Source organism: Hordeum vulgare, chromosome 5H, assembly GCF_904849725.1.
Source record: "Hordeum vulgare subsp. vulgare chromosome 5H, MorexV3_pseudomolecules_assembly, whole genome shotgun sequence".
Taxonomy (NCBI): Eukaryota; Viridiplantae; Streptophyta; class Magnoliopsida; order Poales; family Poaceae; genus Hordeum; species Hordeum vulgare.
In genome coordinates, this window is record NC_058522.1 from 497084357 (window position 1) to 497096803 (window position 12447).

The window sequence follows — 12447 nt, forward strand, 5'->3', positions numbered from 1 at the left end:
GGCGTCGTTTATGTGTGTCGGCATCTCACCTTCTTGTTTGGGTTGTTGTCTCTGGATGAAAGCATAGGTCTTGGACCGGCGATGTTCGCGCCCTCGCGTCGTTCCTCTTTTAGGAGCATCGAGTGTGGAGACATGGCTAGAAGGTTCTGTGTGTCGGTTCTCCGGTGTGTACCCTTGGTCTGAGTAGAGTTTCTTGGGCGCTATGTACGCCAACGACGGTGAGTACAAGATGGTGGTTTTCTTGGGACTATCTGAGTCCTGCCACCCACTCTCCATCTTCTTTTCGGTGGTAGCTGTTGCTCTTTGGGTGATCGGTGCTGGTCATGACGTGGCCCCGTTGCTCTAGTTATGACAGGTTCCTTTGCGTTGTGGTTGTAATGTGTGTGGAGGCTTTTCTTCAGAGTAGCTCGGGTATGGTGTTTAAACTATACCAAATAGTCACTTTAATGGATAGGTGCATTAGAGCCCTATATTTTAATTAGTGTCAAAATGGTGGTTTTAAGGTTTTGAAAATTTAAAAAATAATTCCATATGTTCATAGGGATGTATGTTACACATGTGCAAATTCCGATGATGAGGCAAGTAACCATGTGAGTTACACATAAGTGACAAAATCATGATTTTGCAAAGATGAATACTGCAGGTAGTATTCAGTATTTAGAAATCGCCATTTTTAAAAAAAAAAAATAGCCTACATGTTTACGAATTTCATCACCGAAATTTTCACAGGTGTAATTTCGATCCATATGCTTATGTAGAAATCCTTTCGGGATGTTTTGACATTTTAAGCGTGATTTTGAAACTATTTTAAAAAAGTCCTCTAATGCACCGATGTTCCAAAAATCCACTCTCCAACATATACCTACTTATTTACGTTGAGGTAAGTGAAGCGCGCCAAGGTTGACTTGCATTTTGCGGCTAAGTTGAAGGCTACGTACGTACAGTTCTTTTGCAGCGGTATCCACTTTGGTCTGCTCCAAGCATCAGCAAAAAGGAGCCGCGTCAGGTTTGGGCTAAACAGCGGCTGTGAAAGAAACGACGTGCGGCCTCGGTTCAAAGAGAAAGAAAACGATGTGCCGCCGCCGTCCAGTGTACGACCTGTACGAGCATTCGTTCCTCGATCCATTCCCTGGTGGCTGGCCCCCACAATGCCGACCAGTACATAAACACCGTGGTGGTGGCCTCATCATACCGTCCAACCCAATCCAACGTCCGTCCGCCGCTGAAAACACCCTTCCCAGTCCAAAGCCTTTCCCGCCACCTAAAGCACCCGAGGTCACCATCCATCCAATATCCATGTGCGGCGGCGCCATCATCTACGACTACATCCCGGCGGCGGCGCACCGCCGCCGGGCGTCCACCGCCGACTTCTGGCCCGACGCCTACAGCGCCGCCCCTGACAAAGGTACGTGCGCCCTCACAGTATTCCCTTCGGGCTTCGGCAACGGACGTCCGTGTGCGGGAGCAGGACTCGCTGACCGGCGCGCTCTTGTTGTGCTTGCAGCGCCGCGCGCGAAGCGGGGGAGGAAGAACCAGTACCGCGGCATCCGGCAGCGGCCGTGGGGGAAGTGGGCGGCGGAGATCCGCGACCCCGTCAAGGGCGTCCGCGTCTGGCTCGGCACCTACCCCACCGCCGAGGCCGCCGCGCGCGCCTACGACCGCGCCGCGCGCCGCATCAGGGGCGCCAAGGCCAAGGTCAACTTCCCCAACGAGATCCTCGCCGGCGCGCCCGCGCACCAGGCGTCGTGCACGATGGCGGCCGCGCCGCCGCCGGCCGTGCTCCCTTCCCCCAAGAAAGAGGAGGGAGTCGAGCCCGCGGCGCCGTGCTCCTGCGAGGAGGTGAAGGCGCTGTCCGAGGAGCTGATGGCGTACGAGAGCTACATGAGCTTCCTCGGCGTCCCCTACATGGAGGGCGGGGCCGCGGCCGCCGTCGGTGCCGCCGCCGAGGAGGCGCCGGCCGAGCTTTGGAGCTTCGAGGACAGCTACTACTACCCGGGGCCTCTGGGGCTCTGATCATCGTGCCGTGCCCGTGCTGGCCGCGGCGAACTGAGTCAAGATTTTCCCTTGTGTTGTTCCGCTGAATTCATTTTTGTCAGTTTTGTAACCGGTGAATGCCCCGATGTGATTTCACAAGCTTTTCATGTAAATAGAACGTTTCAGTCGACTATGTTGCACCAATGGAACAGTTCCTTGTGATCGGCCAAGGTACCTCCTAGAGCAGAAAGACACCCATCATCCACAGTACTCCGGCGTTCGTCTTGTAGTGCAGGCCGACAGACCGCATGGTCGAGCCTCGCCGGCGTATATACCGCAGGCGGCGCCGAGACGGCCGCTCGGGGGGAACAACGTTGAGGGAGCAGAGCAGAGTCGCCGTTTTCACGCACGTTGTTTGAACTTTGACGTCGTGCTTCAGCGCTAGGACACGGTGCGAGGCTGCTACAGTACACGACAGGTTTGTCTCGTTCGTGTCCGGTTGTTGCCTGCGCTTTGCTTGCAGCAGAGGATAAGCCGTTTGCTGTGGGCTGACGATACCGGTGGCAGCCCCTTGTTTCCGGGGGCTCGCTCTGCTATGCCTCGCGCTAGCGAAGAAGCATCGTTCACACGTCACAGCGATCCCTTACTTGGGCCAGGTCCAACGTGTGAGGCAGCGGCACTCTGCCAACACGTAGGAGCACATGCACGCGCACTTGTACGTGGGAGCCTAGTGTTTTTATTTTTAATTTATTATACTTACTTTGAAGTATTTTAAATAATATATATTTATGTAATTAGTATATATGAATTGTTAAAGGTGTTGGTCGCACATTTCAAAAATGTTCATGCAGCATAAAAAATGTTCCCACATCTTTTCAAAAACGTTCACATCATTCAAAAAAATCTTGATGTCATGACTATTTTCTAAGATGGGTGAACTTTTTTCAAACCATGAACATTTTTTAATGATATGAAATGTTTGTAAAATGTAAATATACTATTTTGTATTCCCTCCGTTCCAAAATTCTTATCTTTGGTTTGTCTAGAAATGAATGTATCTAAATATAAAAATATGAATAGATACATTCATATCTACACAAATGTAAGATAAGAATTTTGGGACGGAGGGAGTACCATTCAAGAAAATGTATATGACACTTCAAAAATGTTCGCATGTCCCAAAAAATATTAACGGTATTTTTTGAAAATAAGTAATATAAAGTAAGAAAACATATGTAATAAAATGTCCATGTAATAAACAAAATCGTGTATTAGGATAATACTCCCTCCGTTCTTAAATATAAGTCTTTTAAGAGATTTCACTACTGGTCTATATACGGAGCAAAATAAATGGATATATATTCTAAAGTATGTGTATATACATTCGTATGTAGTCCACTAGTGGAATCTTTAAAAAGACTTACATTTAGGAACGGAGGGAGTATTATGCATGCATACAAAACTTTTACATCATATATTGAAAAGGTTGACATGTATTTGAAGAAGAGTAAACGAAAAAGAATAAAAACTTAACAATACAAAGAAACCTGATAAAACACATATATAGAACAGCAATGCTACACCTACGTAGGGTAGCTACGTAAACTAACCTAGTTGCTTAGGTGTCCTCTTTTAATTGAGGTTAATTAGGAAAAAGCCTCACCCACTTGAAATCAGGAGGGGGGAGGAGAGATTATTTAGAAAAGTTAAGTAACATTACGTAAAAGTTTTACGTAAGTGTAGTATTTTTGTATATACTCCCTCCGTTTCTAAATATAAGACCTTTTAGAGATTGCACTATAAACTACATACGGATGTATATAGACATATTTTAGAGTGCACATTCACTCATTTTGCTTCGTATGTAGCCTCCTAGTAAAATCTTTAAAAAGGTCTTACATTTTAAAACGGAGGGAGTAGAAACAGAACAAGAAGAGGAAACACATCGAGGGTTCTAGAACCGATCCATAGAACTTTTCCAAAACTGCCCCAGGGACTACAGTGTTGCGCCCGCCCGTTTAAAGGAGCGCCAAAGGTGGGCCAGGCTATATCTTGCAATAAGTGTGACATAGTCCTTGCTCCTATTTCGAGCCATGCCCGAAATTATTAATTGAGGAATATAATTATAAAGATCACTTTCATCTTCCCAGTTTACAATAAGTGACGCACTTCATACGTGTCATTTGTCGCAATCTAATTTTTTTTTATTTTTTTTAAATTCGTATCTTTAAATTGTTTCATCTTCTAAATCGTGTGTTCAGATCTTGAAGAAATTTCGCCTCATACAGAAAAAAAATATGGCAAAATCCTGTCTCTCGTGGAAAAAAACAGAAAATATTTTTTTACATTTTTGAGAGGCATGGCTGTTCCTTTTGCGAAGGCAAAACCGTGTCTCTCACAGAAACAAAACCGTGCTTCTCGCGGAAACAAAATTATGCCTCTTAAAAACGCAATTTTTTCATTTCCGAGACGCATGGCGCAAAGGCAAAACTGTGCCTCTCACGAAAAAAATAGCAAAAAACGCGTCCTTTTGCAAAAAAAATCATCAAAATAATAAGAAAGACCTGTGAAAAACCGAAACACTAAAAAAATAGAAAAATCCAATCCAAAAAGCAGATAACGCATACGAAAAAAAACTCAAGAAAGCGCTCAAAGAGCGACAAGTGACGACGGCTAAAAACGCGTCAAGTGACGGCGCGTGAGAGTGCTAGCTGAAAGCCTCCCAAAGAAGCGCTTAACTAGTTGCTCTCGCCATTGCCCGGTGACCCCGGCTAACTGCCCACGCCCACCTCTGGGATCCCGTGGGCCACCATTTCTTATTAGGCCTTATTAGGAGCTTACATGCCTAATTGGATTGTTTTGATGTTTGTAGCGCACACGACAGCCCACTCACACGGGCATAGTGCCCAAGTTTCCAACGAAACACCGAGGTTGTTTGGTTGGGGCCTGACATGACTTGCCTGGTTGACAACCTATTTGACACAAGTTGATTTTTCCTATTTCAACCATTTATAAATTGAAGAAATGTTGACTAATTTTTCAAAATCATAATTTTGTTAAACATGATCACAAACAAAAATATTGTGTTGATCTGAATAAAAGTTCACAAGTTCAGGAAAAAAACACGGATATAATAAAATGTTGATTGAAATAAAAAATCATGAATTTAAAAGATGTTCTTGAATCTTATTAGTGCACATGAATTCAAAAATGTTTTCATAAAATTTTATAAAGTATTCACGAGTTTATAGAAATTTCATGATTTAAGGGGAACACTAACTTGAAGAAGTGTTTATGAGTTTAAAAAATATTCATGAATTAGAAACAAGGAATAACGGAAGGAAATTTTTGAGAAAATTAAAAAGAGAAAAAATAAAATTACGAAGAAAACTGATTAAAACGATTAGAGGATCTATATATATATACGCCAATATAAAAACACCACAAGGAGCAGATCCTACTAATCTCGTCATTGGATCAGGCCAATACAAAGACTTAGATTACTTCAATGGTACAAAACGACATTTGTCGTGGGTATAAGCCTGACAGTAGATGTGTAGGGTACGAAAAGGATGGGCAGAGCCTTAGCTACGGCGAGGTTGTATGAGTTCAGGCCCCTCTACGGTGGAGGTAACAGCCCTACGTCTCAGTGCTCTCGGAGCTTGTTGTCGAGTGGAATATGGAATACAATGAGTTGCTAACCCCTTCACCAGCGGGGGAGGGTGGCTTATATAGAGTGCGCTGCCCTCCACAACGGTTTTGATACAGGGGTGGAGTAGTGGCGATTGAATGCGTACGTTACAGGTAACGTACATCCTAAATGCTAATAAATGCATCGGGAAACGTATGACCGTTTCCCTCCACGGGGTTACGATGTTCCGAGTGGCATCCAGTCGGTTAGTTGGATGTTCTCCGAATGCTAGTCTCCGACTGAATCATCGAGGACCTGTTACCGAATGGACGATGGGGATTCCTTAAGTCAGTCGGAACTGACTAAAGGCCTTGTCCCTTATGGGGGGTAGTCCTTGGGTAGGACTTACAGGGCAGGCCTATGACCCTACCCTAGGACTATAACCCCATCATTAGTCCCCGACTTGATTGGGGTTGGAACGACGAAGCGATGCTTGAAGTTTGGATCCGACTGGAACGGATGTGACTTTGGCGTTGTTTGCCTCGATCCATTTTATCTTCTCTGACCAACGATCCGAGTGGAAATCTTTGTGGAATGAACTGTCGGAAACCGAGTGCTTCCAGGGTATCTCTTGACGTGACCAGTCAACTGACAGCAGTGGATTTCCCGGGATCCTCAAATTTCGGTTTCCACGCGCTCGGCGGGGATGACGCCAGCGCGCTCGAGTAGCGCCTGACGCCTCGATTCTCGCGCCTTCAACTCCTCCACTGATATCGCCGCGGCCGGTCGGGGGATAAGGTTTCGGGGCCACCTACCAGCGACCCAGTCGGAACCTTACTTAAATCCCGGCGGCAAGGGTTTTTCGTTACGCCCGCCGGATCTTTTGCCTTTGCTTCGTCCTCCTCTCCTCCTCCAGCACACCTAACCTCTCCACTCCTCCTCCCTCTCCGCAGACTCGCAACTTCCGCCATGACCAAGGGTCAGACCAGCAAGATGGAGGCGAGGAAGAAGAAAGGGAAGGCGGCGGCTCCTGCTCAGCGGCGGTAGCGGCCGTTGCCGACAGGGTGGATCCAAGGCGACTTCCTCCCCTCCACGGTGACGGAGGGGGATCTGATGCAGCTGGTGGATGACGGGATGATCGTCCACAAGTCTTGGAGGCTGCCGGCGGAGAATGAGGTCGAGCCGGCACCCCGGGAGGGGGAGCGCGTCCTGCTGCTCAGCCATGTCTATCGAGGTTTCTCTCTGCCCCCGCATCCTTTCTTCAAGGGCATCATGAACCACTTCGGGGCACAGCTTCACCACTTTCCTCCGAATGCTATTGCCCATCTCTCTGTTTTCATCGTTATGTGCGAGTGCTTCATCGGCTGCCCTCCCCATTGGGGGTTGTTCAAACATATATTCTCTGCTAGATCCCAAACTATCAAACGACTCAGTCAGTCGGATATAAAACGCATCTTCTCCAACTCTGCGGAGGCTTAGGTTTCCAGAAAAAGAGTCGGAGTAGTTATCCTGCTCTTCAACTGAGTGAGTCGGTTAGGAACTGGCAGTCGACGTGGTTCTACTGCCAAGACGTTGCCTGCCCGAATGCCTCGACAGGGTTGCCTGCTTTTAGCCTAGATCGTCCCGCTCCACCTAAGCAGCTCGCGCTCACGAAGGCGGAGAAGATCGACATCCAGCCCCTGGTCGACGCACTCGTAGACGTCGTCAGGAGGGGAGTCACCGGCATGGATTTGCTGGAGACTTTCCTTGGTCGGTGCATACAACCACTGCAGGCTCGCGACCACGCCATGTGGCACTACTCGGGGCCCGAAGATTCTACTCGGACCAACGTCTTGAGCGTGACCGAGGAGAAGGTGGCGTCATGGGTGCTCCAGATCACAGGCGCCTGTGAGAACCCCAGAGGGTCTCGGCGAGTGAGGGCTTTCAGCGCGGACAATCCTCCTCCGAACCAGGTGAGTACCATGTGTCGAGTGCACGTATCTGTTTTAGTTTTATTGCTTTCTTGAATCTCTGCTTGTCGCTTGATGTCGCCGACTATATTTGACGCAGAAGTGGACCAACTGGTTTTCTCTTGTCTCGAACGGGAACCCGGACGAGGAGGAGGAAGAATGCAGCCAGGAGGGCAGCGTGGAGAGTGGCGAGTATGTCTCTGACAGCGGGGAGACGGAGGAGGAGTCTGGTGAAGAAGGGGAGGATGACGAAGAGCAGGACTCGCCGCCTCCGCTGCCAGAGCATCGAACCAAGCGTCGACATGAACCTGTGGTTCCCTCGGCCCCTCCGGCATCCTCGAGTGCTCCGTCTGCTGCTCCCGCGGTTCCGAGTGCTCGGAGCACCAAGAGGGCCACGGACGCTACCGTCGAGTCCGTGGGTCAGCCTTCCAAGGTGGCCAAACCGAGTGGGTCTAAACCTCGGAAGGCTTTGCCGCGGATAAAGGTCGTCGTTCCTGTCACCTCGACGTAAGTGTTCTGATCCTCCAACTTCTTATGATATTCGGTTGAACTCCTGTTTGAAGGTCGAATGAATTTTACTCGACAGGGTTGCCACCTCTGCCACCTCTCCGGCGCGCCAGGAGGATGATCCCATGGAAGCGGACAACGTCGTCTCGTCCCAGCCAGGTGCGTTGTAGTGACTCCGAGAGTGTCATACTATCGCATCGCGAATTCTGTCTTCGGTCTTGTCCTTCTCTTTTCTGAGATCTCGCGCCATTCGGTCTGGCAGGGGCGATTTATGTGGGCGATGGTGACCAGGAGGGACCTGAGCTAGCCGCAGAGCCTGTCCTTGAGGCTGTCCCGCTAGTTACTGCTCCCGCCGCGGACGTGCCGCCGATTGAAGCGATGTCGCCGACTGAGGAGGCGCTGGTGGCTGCTGAACCGACTGGAGCGGGCCTTGGGATGCCCAGGGAGCTTCCAACGATGCCAGGCCCGTCCAATGTCGAGTTCAACATCCAGCACCTCTCGGAGGATCAGGTGGGAGCGGCCAAGGGGGCCATGGTGCAGGCCGAGCTGATGGCGGGAGAAGCCAAAAAGGCGTACGACTCCATCGCCTCCTTGTACCAGCGGAGCTTGGAGTTGCGGGACGATATCCGAGTAAGTGGGCTAGTAAGTAATTACTTTTCTCTTGTAACCCACTAGGTGTTCTCGGATATTGGATGATGTTTGCAATGGGTTCACTCTGAGTGAACCCAGTGGGTATAGTCCCCGAGACTTCTGTCGAATGCTTGCACAGGCAGTTGTCTTTATGCATATTGTCTTTGACTTGTTCATATTCGTGAATAATATAGTCGACTGCTAACAGTTGGGCACTCGGGAGTACACTTACTGTAAGAGTCCCCGAGAGTAAATTTACTCAGGTCGGGTAGTATTAGCTTCATAGGCTTAGGTGTTGTCATGTAGCTCAATAGGGCGGACCTATTTGAGTTTCATGCCAGTGGGGTCACTCTCAGTGAACCCACTGGGTGTAGTCCCCGAGACCGCTGTCGACTACTTGCGTCGGCAGGGGTCTGAAGAACTTAGACTTGGTATTGTTGGATTTATCTGATCGTCTCTTGGCGCTGACTGGCAGAAAACTTGCGAGATGGGGACAGCATATGAGACTCTCAGGGCAGAAAAGGTGCAATTTGCTGGTGAGCTGGATGCGGCCCTGCTTGCAATGGCTGGTATGAAGGAGGTTCTGGCGGAAAGAGAGAAGTCGCTGGAGCAGGCTCGTGAAGCGAAAAAAGTGCTGACTGAGGAAGTTGAAAAGATGGGGAACCAAAGGACTGCTTTGATGGGGCAAATGGACGTGCTGAACAAACGGTGCAGAGCGCAGGAGAAATACGTCAGTGACTGGGCTCGACAGATGATGACGCGTCTGGCTGGTAAGTCCTGCTTTTTCCGAGTGCTTGTGGTATGTGCGTCACACTCGGCGCTTATTGCTTGCTTGTCCTGTTGTCGTAGATTTTTGCATTGACGCTGAAGCTGAAGCAGCTGATGTGGAGCGGTCGATTCGCGAGAACGTTCCACTCGGCGAGGATGCCAATCGAGATCTGCTCCGAGCGCACATCCGCGTGGGCAAAGTTGGTCCTTTCATCGGTCGACTGAGAGAAATCGTTGGACGGATCGACAAGGAGCTTTGGCCTGAAGATGAGTCGCGGCAGGAGATGGAAAACTTGCTGAGTCGACTGGAGGAGGTCCCCGACCGAGTGCAGTCATGGAAGAAATCTGCGGCTCATTGTGGTGCAGATGTTGCTCTGTCCTTGGTCCGAGTTCATTGCAAGGAGGTGCGCGAGGAGAAGCTGAAAACGTTGAAGGTCGCCAACACGAAGAAACTTCAATTCGAAGACTTCATGGAAACCTTCCTTGAAAGTGCCACCCGCATCGCCGACGGAATCGACCTGGACACCTTCGTGGAGCCCTCCAGTCCTGGCGCCGATCCAGATGACGCGTAAGAAAAACTTTATCCTCGGTATGTCGAGTGTTGCTTTGTAAGAAACTTTGGCCACTGCTGTTGGCCGGTACATTCTTGTTTCGGTGTGGGTAAGCTTGATCCACACCGAGCCACTATGTTTGTTTGAACTTTAAATCAAATCCTTTGCTCTTCTGTTGCAATTTTGACTCGAGCTTTTGTTTGGCGTTTCTTGGTGAAGCCAAAGGCAAACATTCGGAACATGTCAGTTGTCTTGACATCTGCATGAACCTCATTGAGGGTCTGTGAAATTTCTGATTGGATCCGTATTATCACCGAGTGGATCGGTAGGATCGCCGAGTGGATCGGTAGGACGTACTCGGAGGTCGAAGAGTACTTGGGCGATGCAGGATCGCAGCGAGGTTGTCGAGTGCGACTATCAGGTCGCACTCGGGGCGAGTTAGTACTGATGTAGTTGTCAGTTGTTTTGACATCCACATGAGCCTCAATGAGGGTCTGTAACTCATGTAGTTAGGCGATTCTGGATCGCAGCTAAGCCTCCGAGTGCACGCTCGGAGAAAGTTGATACTTAGGCGATTCTTGATCGCATCTAAGTCCCCGAGTGTGACGTGAAGGGTACACTCGAAGAAAGTGAATACTTAGGCGATTCTGGATCACAGCTAAGTCCCTGAGTGTGACGTTAAGTGCACACTCGGAGAAAGTTAATACTTAGGCGATTCTGGATCGCAGCTAAGTCCCCGAGTGTGGCGTTAAGTGTGCACTCGGAGAAACTTAATACTTAGGCGATTCTGGATCGCAGCTAAGTCCTCGAGTGTGACGTTAAGTGCACACTCGGAGAAAATTAATACTTAGGCGATTCTGGATCGCAGCTAAGTCCTCGAGTGTGACGTTAAGTGCACACTCGGAGAAAGTTAATGCTTAGGCGATTCTGGATCGCAGCTAAGTCCCCGAGTGTGACGTTAAGTGCACACTCGGAGAAAGTTAATGCTTAGGCGATTCTGGATCGCAGCTAAGTCCCCGAGTGTGACGTTAAGTGCACACTCGGAGAAAGTTAATGCTTAGGCGATTCTGGATCGCAGCTAAGTCCCCGAGTGTGACGTTAAGTGCACACTCGGAGAAAGTTAATGCTTAGGCGATTCTGGATCGCAGCTAAGTCCCCGAGTGTGACGTTAAGTGCACACTCGGAGAAAATTAATACTTAGGCGATTCTGGATCGCAACTAAGTCCCTGAGTGTGACGTTAAGTGCACACTCGGAGAAAGTTAATACTTAGGCGATTCTGGATCGCAGCTAAGTCCCCGAGTGTGACGTTAAGTGGACACTCGGAGAAAGTTAATACTTAGGCGATTCTGGATCGCAGCTAAGTCCCCGAGTGTGACGTTAAGTGCACACTCGGAGAAAGTTAATGCTTAGGCGATTCTGGATCGCAGCTAAGTCCCCGAGTGTGACGTTAATTGCACACTCGGAGAAAGTTAATGCTTAGGCGATTCTGGATCGCAGCTAAGTCCCCGAGTGTGACGTTAAGTGCACACTCGGAGAAAGTTAATGCTTAGGCGATTCTGGATCGCAGCTAAGTCCCCGAGTGTGACGTTAAGTGCACACTCGGAGAAAGTTAATGCTTAGGCGATTCTGGATCGCGGCTAAGTCCCCGAGTGTGACGTTAAGTGCACACTCAGAGAAAGTTAATGCTTAGGCGATTCTGGATCGCAGCTAAGTCCCCGAGTGTGACGTTAAGTGCACACTCGGAGAAAGTTAATCCTTAGGCGATTCTGGATCGCAGCTAAGTCCCCGAGTGTGACGTTAAGTGCACACTCGGAGAAAGTTAATACTTAGGCGATTCTGGATCGCAACTAAGTTTTTTTTTTTTGAGACCAGAGTCTGCGACCGCGGAAGAACTTTGAACTTGCAAGAACTCAATCTACTTTATATTATTTCACCAATACTTGTTCTTTACATTGCTTCAGCCGACGGTCACGTGTAGAAGCGCTTCAGGAGATCTCCGTTCCATGCTCATGGCTCGTCTATCTCCCTGTCGATGTTGTAGAGTCAGTATGCTCCGTTGTTCAGCACTTTGGAGATGATGAAGGGTCCTTCCCAGGCAGGAGCCAACTTGTGAGGTCTTTGCTGATCCACTCGGAGCACCAGGTCGGCTGCTTGGGACGTGCGACTCCTGACGTGACGTGCATGAAAGCGCCGCAGATCTTGCTGATAAATGGTTGAGCGAGTCAGTGCCATCTCGCGCTCCTCCTCTAGAAGGTCCACTCAATCTTGCCTTGCTTGTTCTGCTTCAGCTTCGGAGAAGAGTTCGACTCGTGGAGCATTGTGAAGCAAGTCACTCGAAAGGACCGCTTCTGCTCCATAAACGAGGAAGAACGGTGATCGCCCTGTTGATCTGTTCGGGGTTGTGCAGAGACCCAAAGCACTGAAGGTAACTCGGTG

The 12447-nt window shown here is 49.2% G+C and overlaps 1 protein-coding gene across 1 annotated transcript; it reads left to right on the forward strand.

Moving 5' to 3' along the window:
• The first annotated feature begins 1132 nt into the window (after positions 1–1132).
• LOC123397017 (ethylene-responsive transcription factor ERF071-like) lies at positions 1133–2164 on the forward strand. Its single transcript, XM_045091736.1, has 2 exons — positions 1133–1405; positions 1505–2164. Exons 1-2 carry the CDS (start codon positions 1297–1299, stop codon positions 2011–2013), a joined length of 618 nt encoding a protein of 205 aa, XP_044947671.1. The 5' UTR covers positions 1133–1296; the 3' UTR covers positions 2014–2164.
• Positions 2165–12447: the final 10283 nt, after the last annotated feature.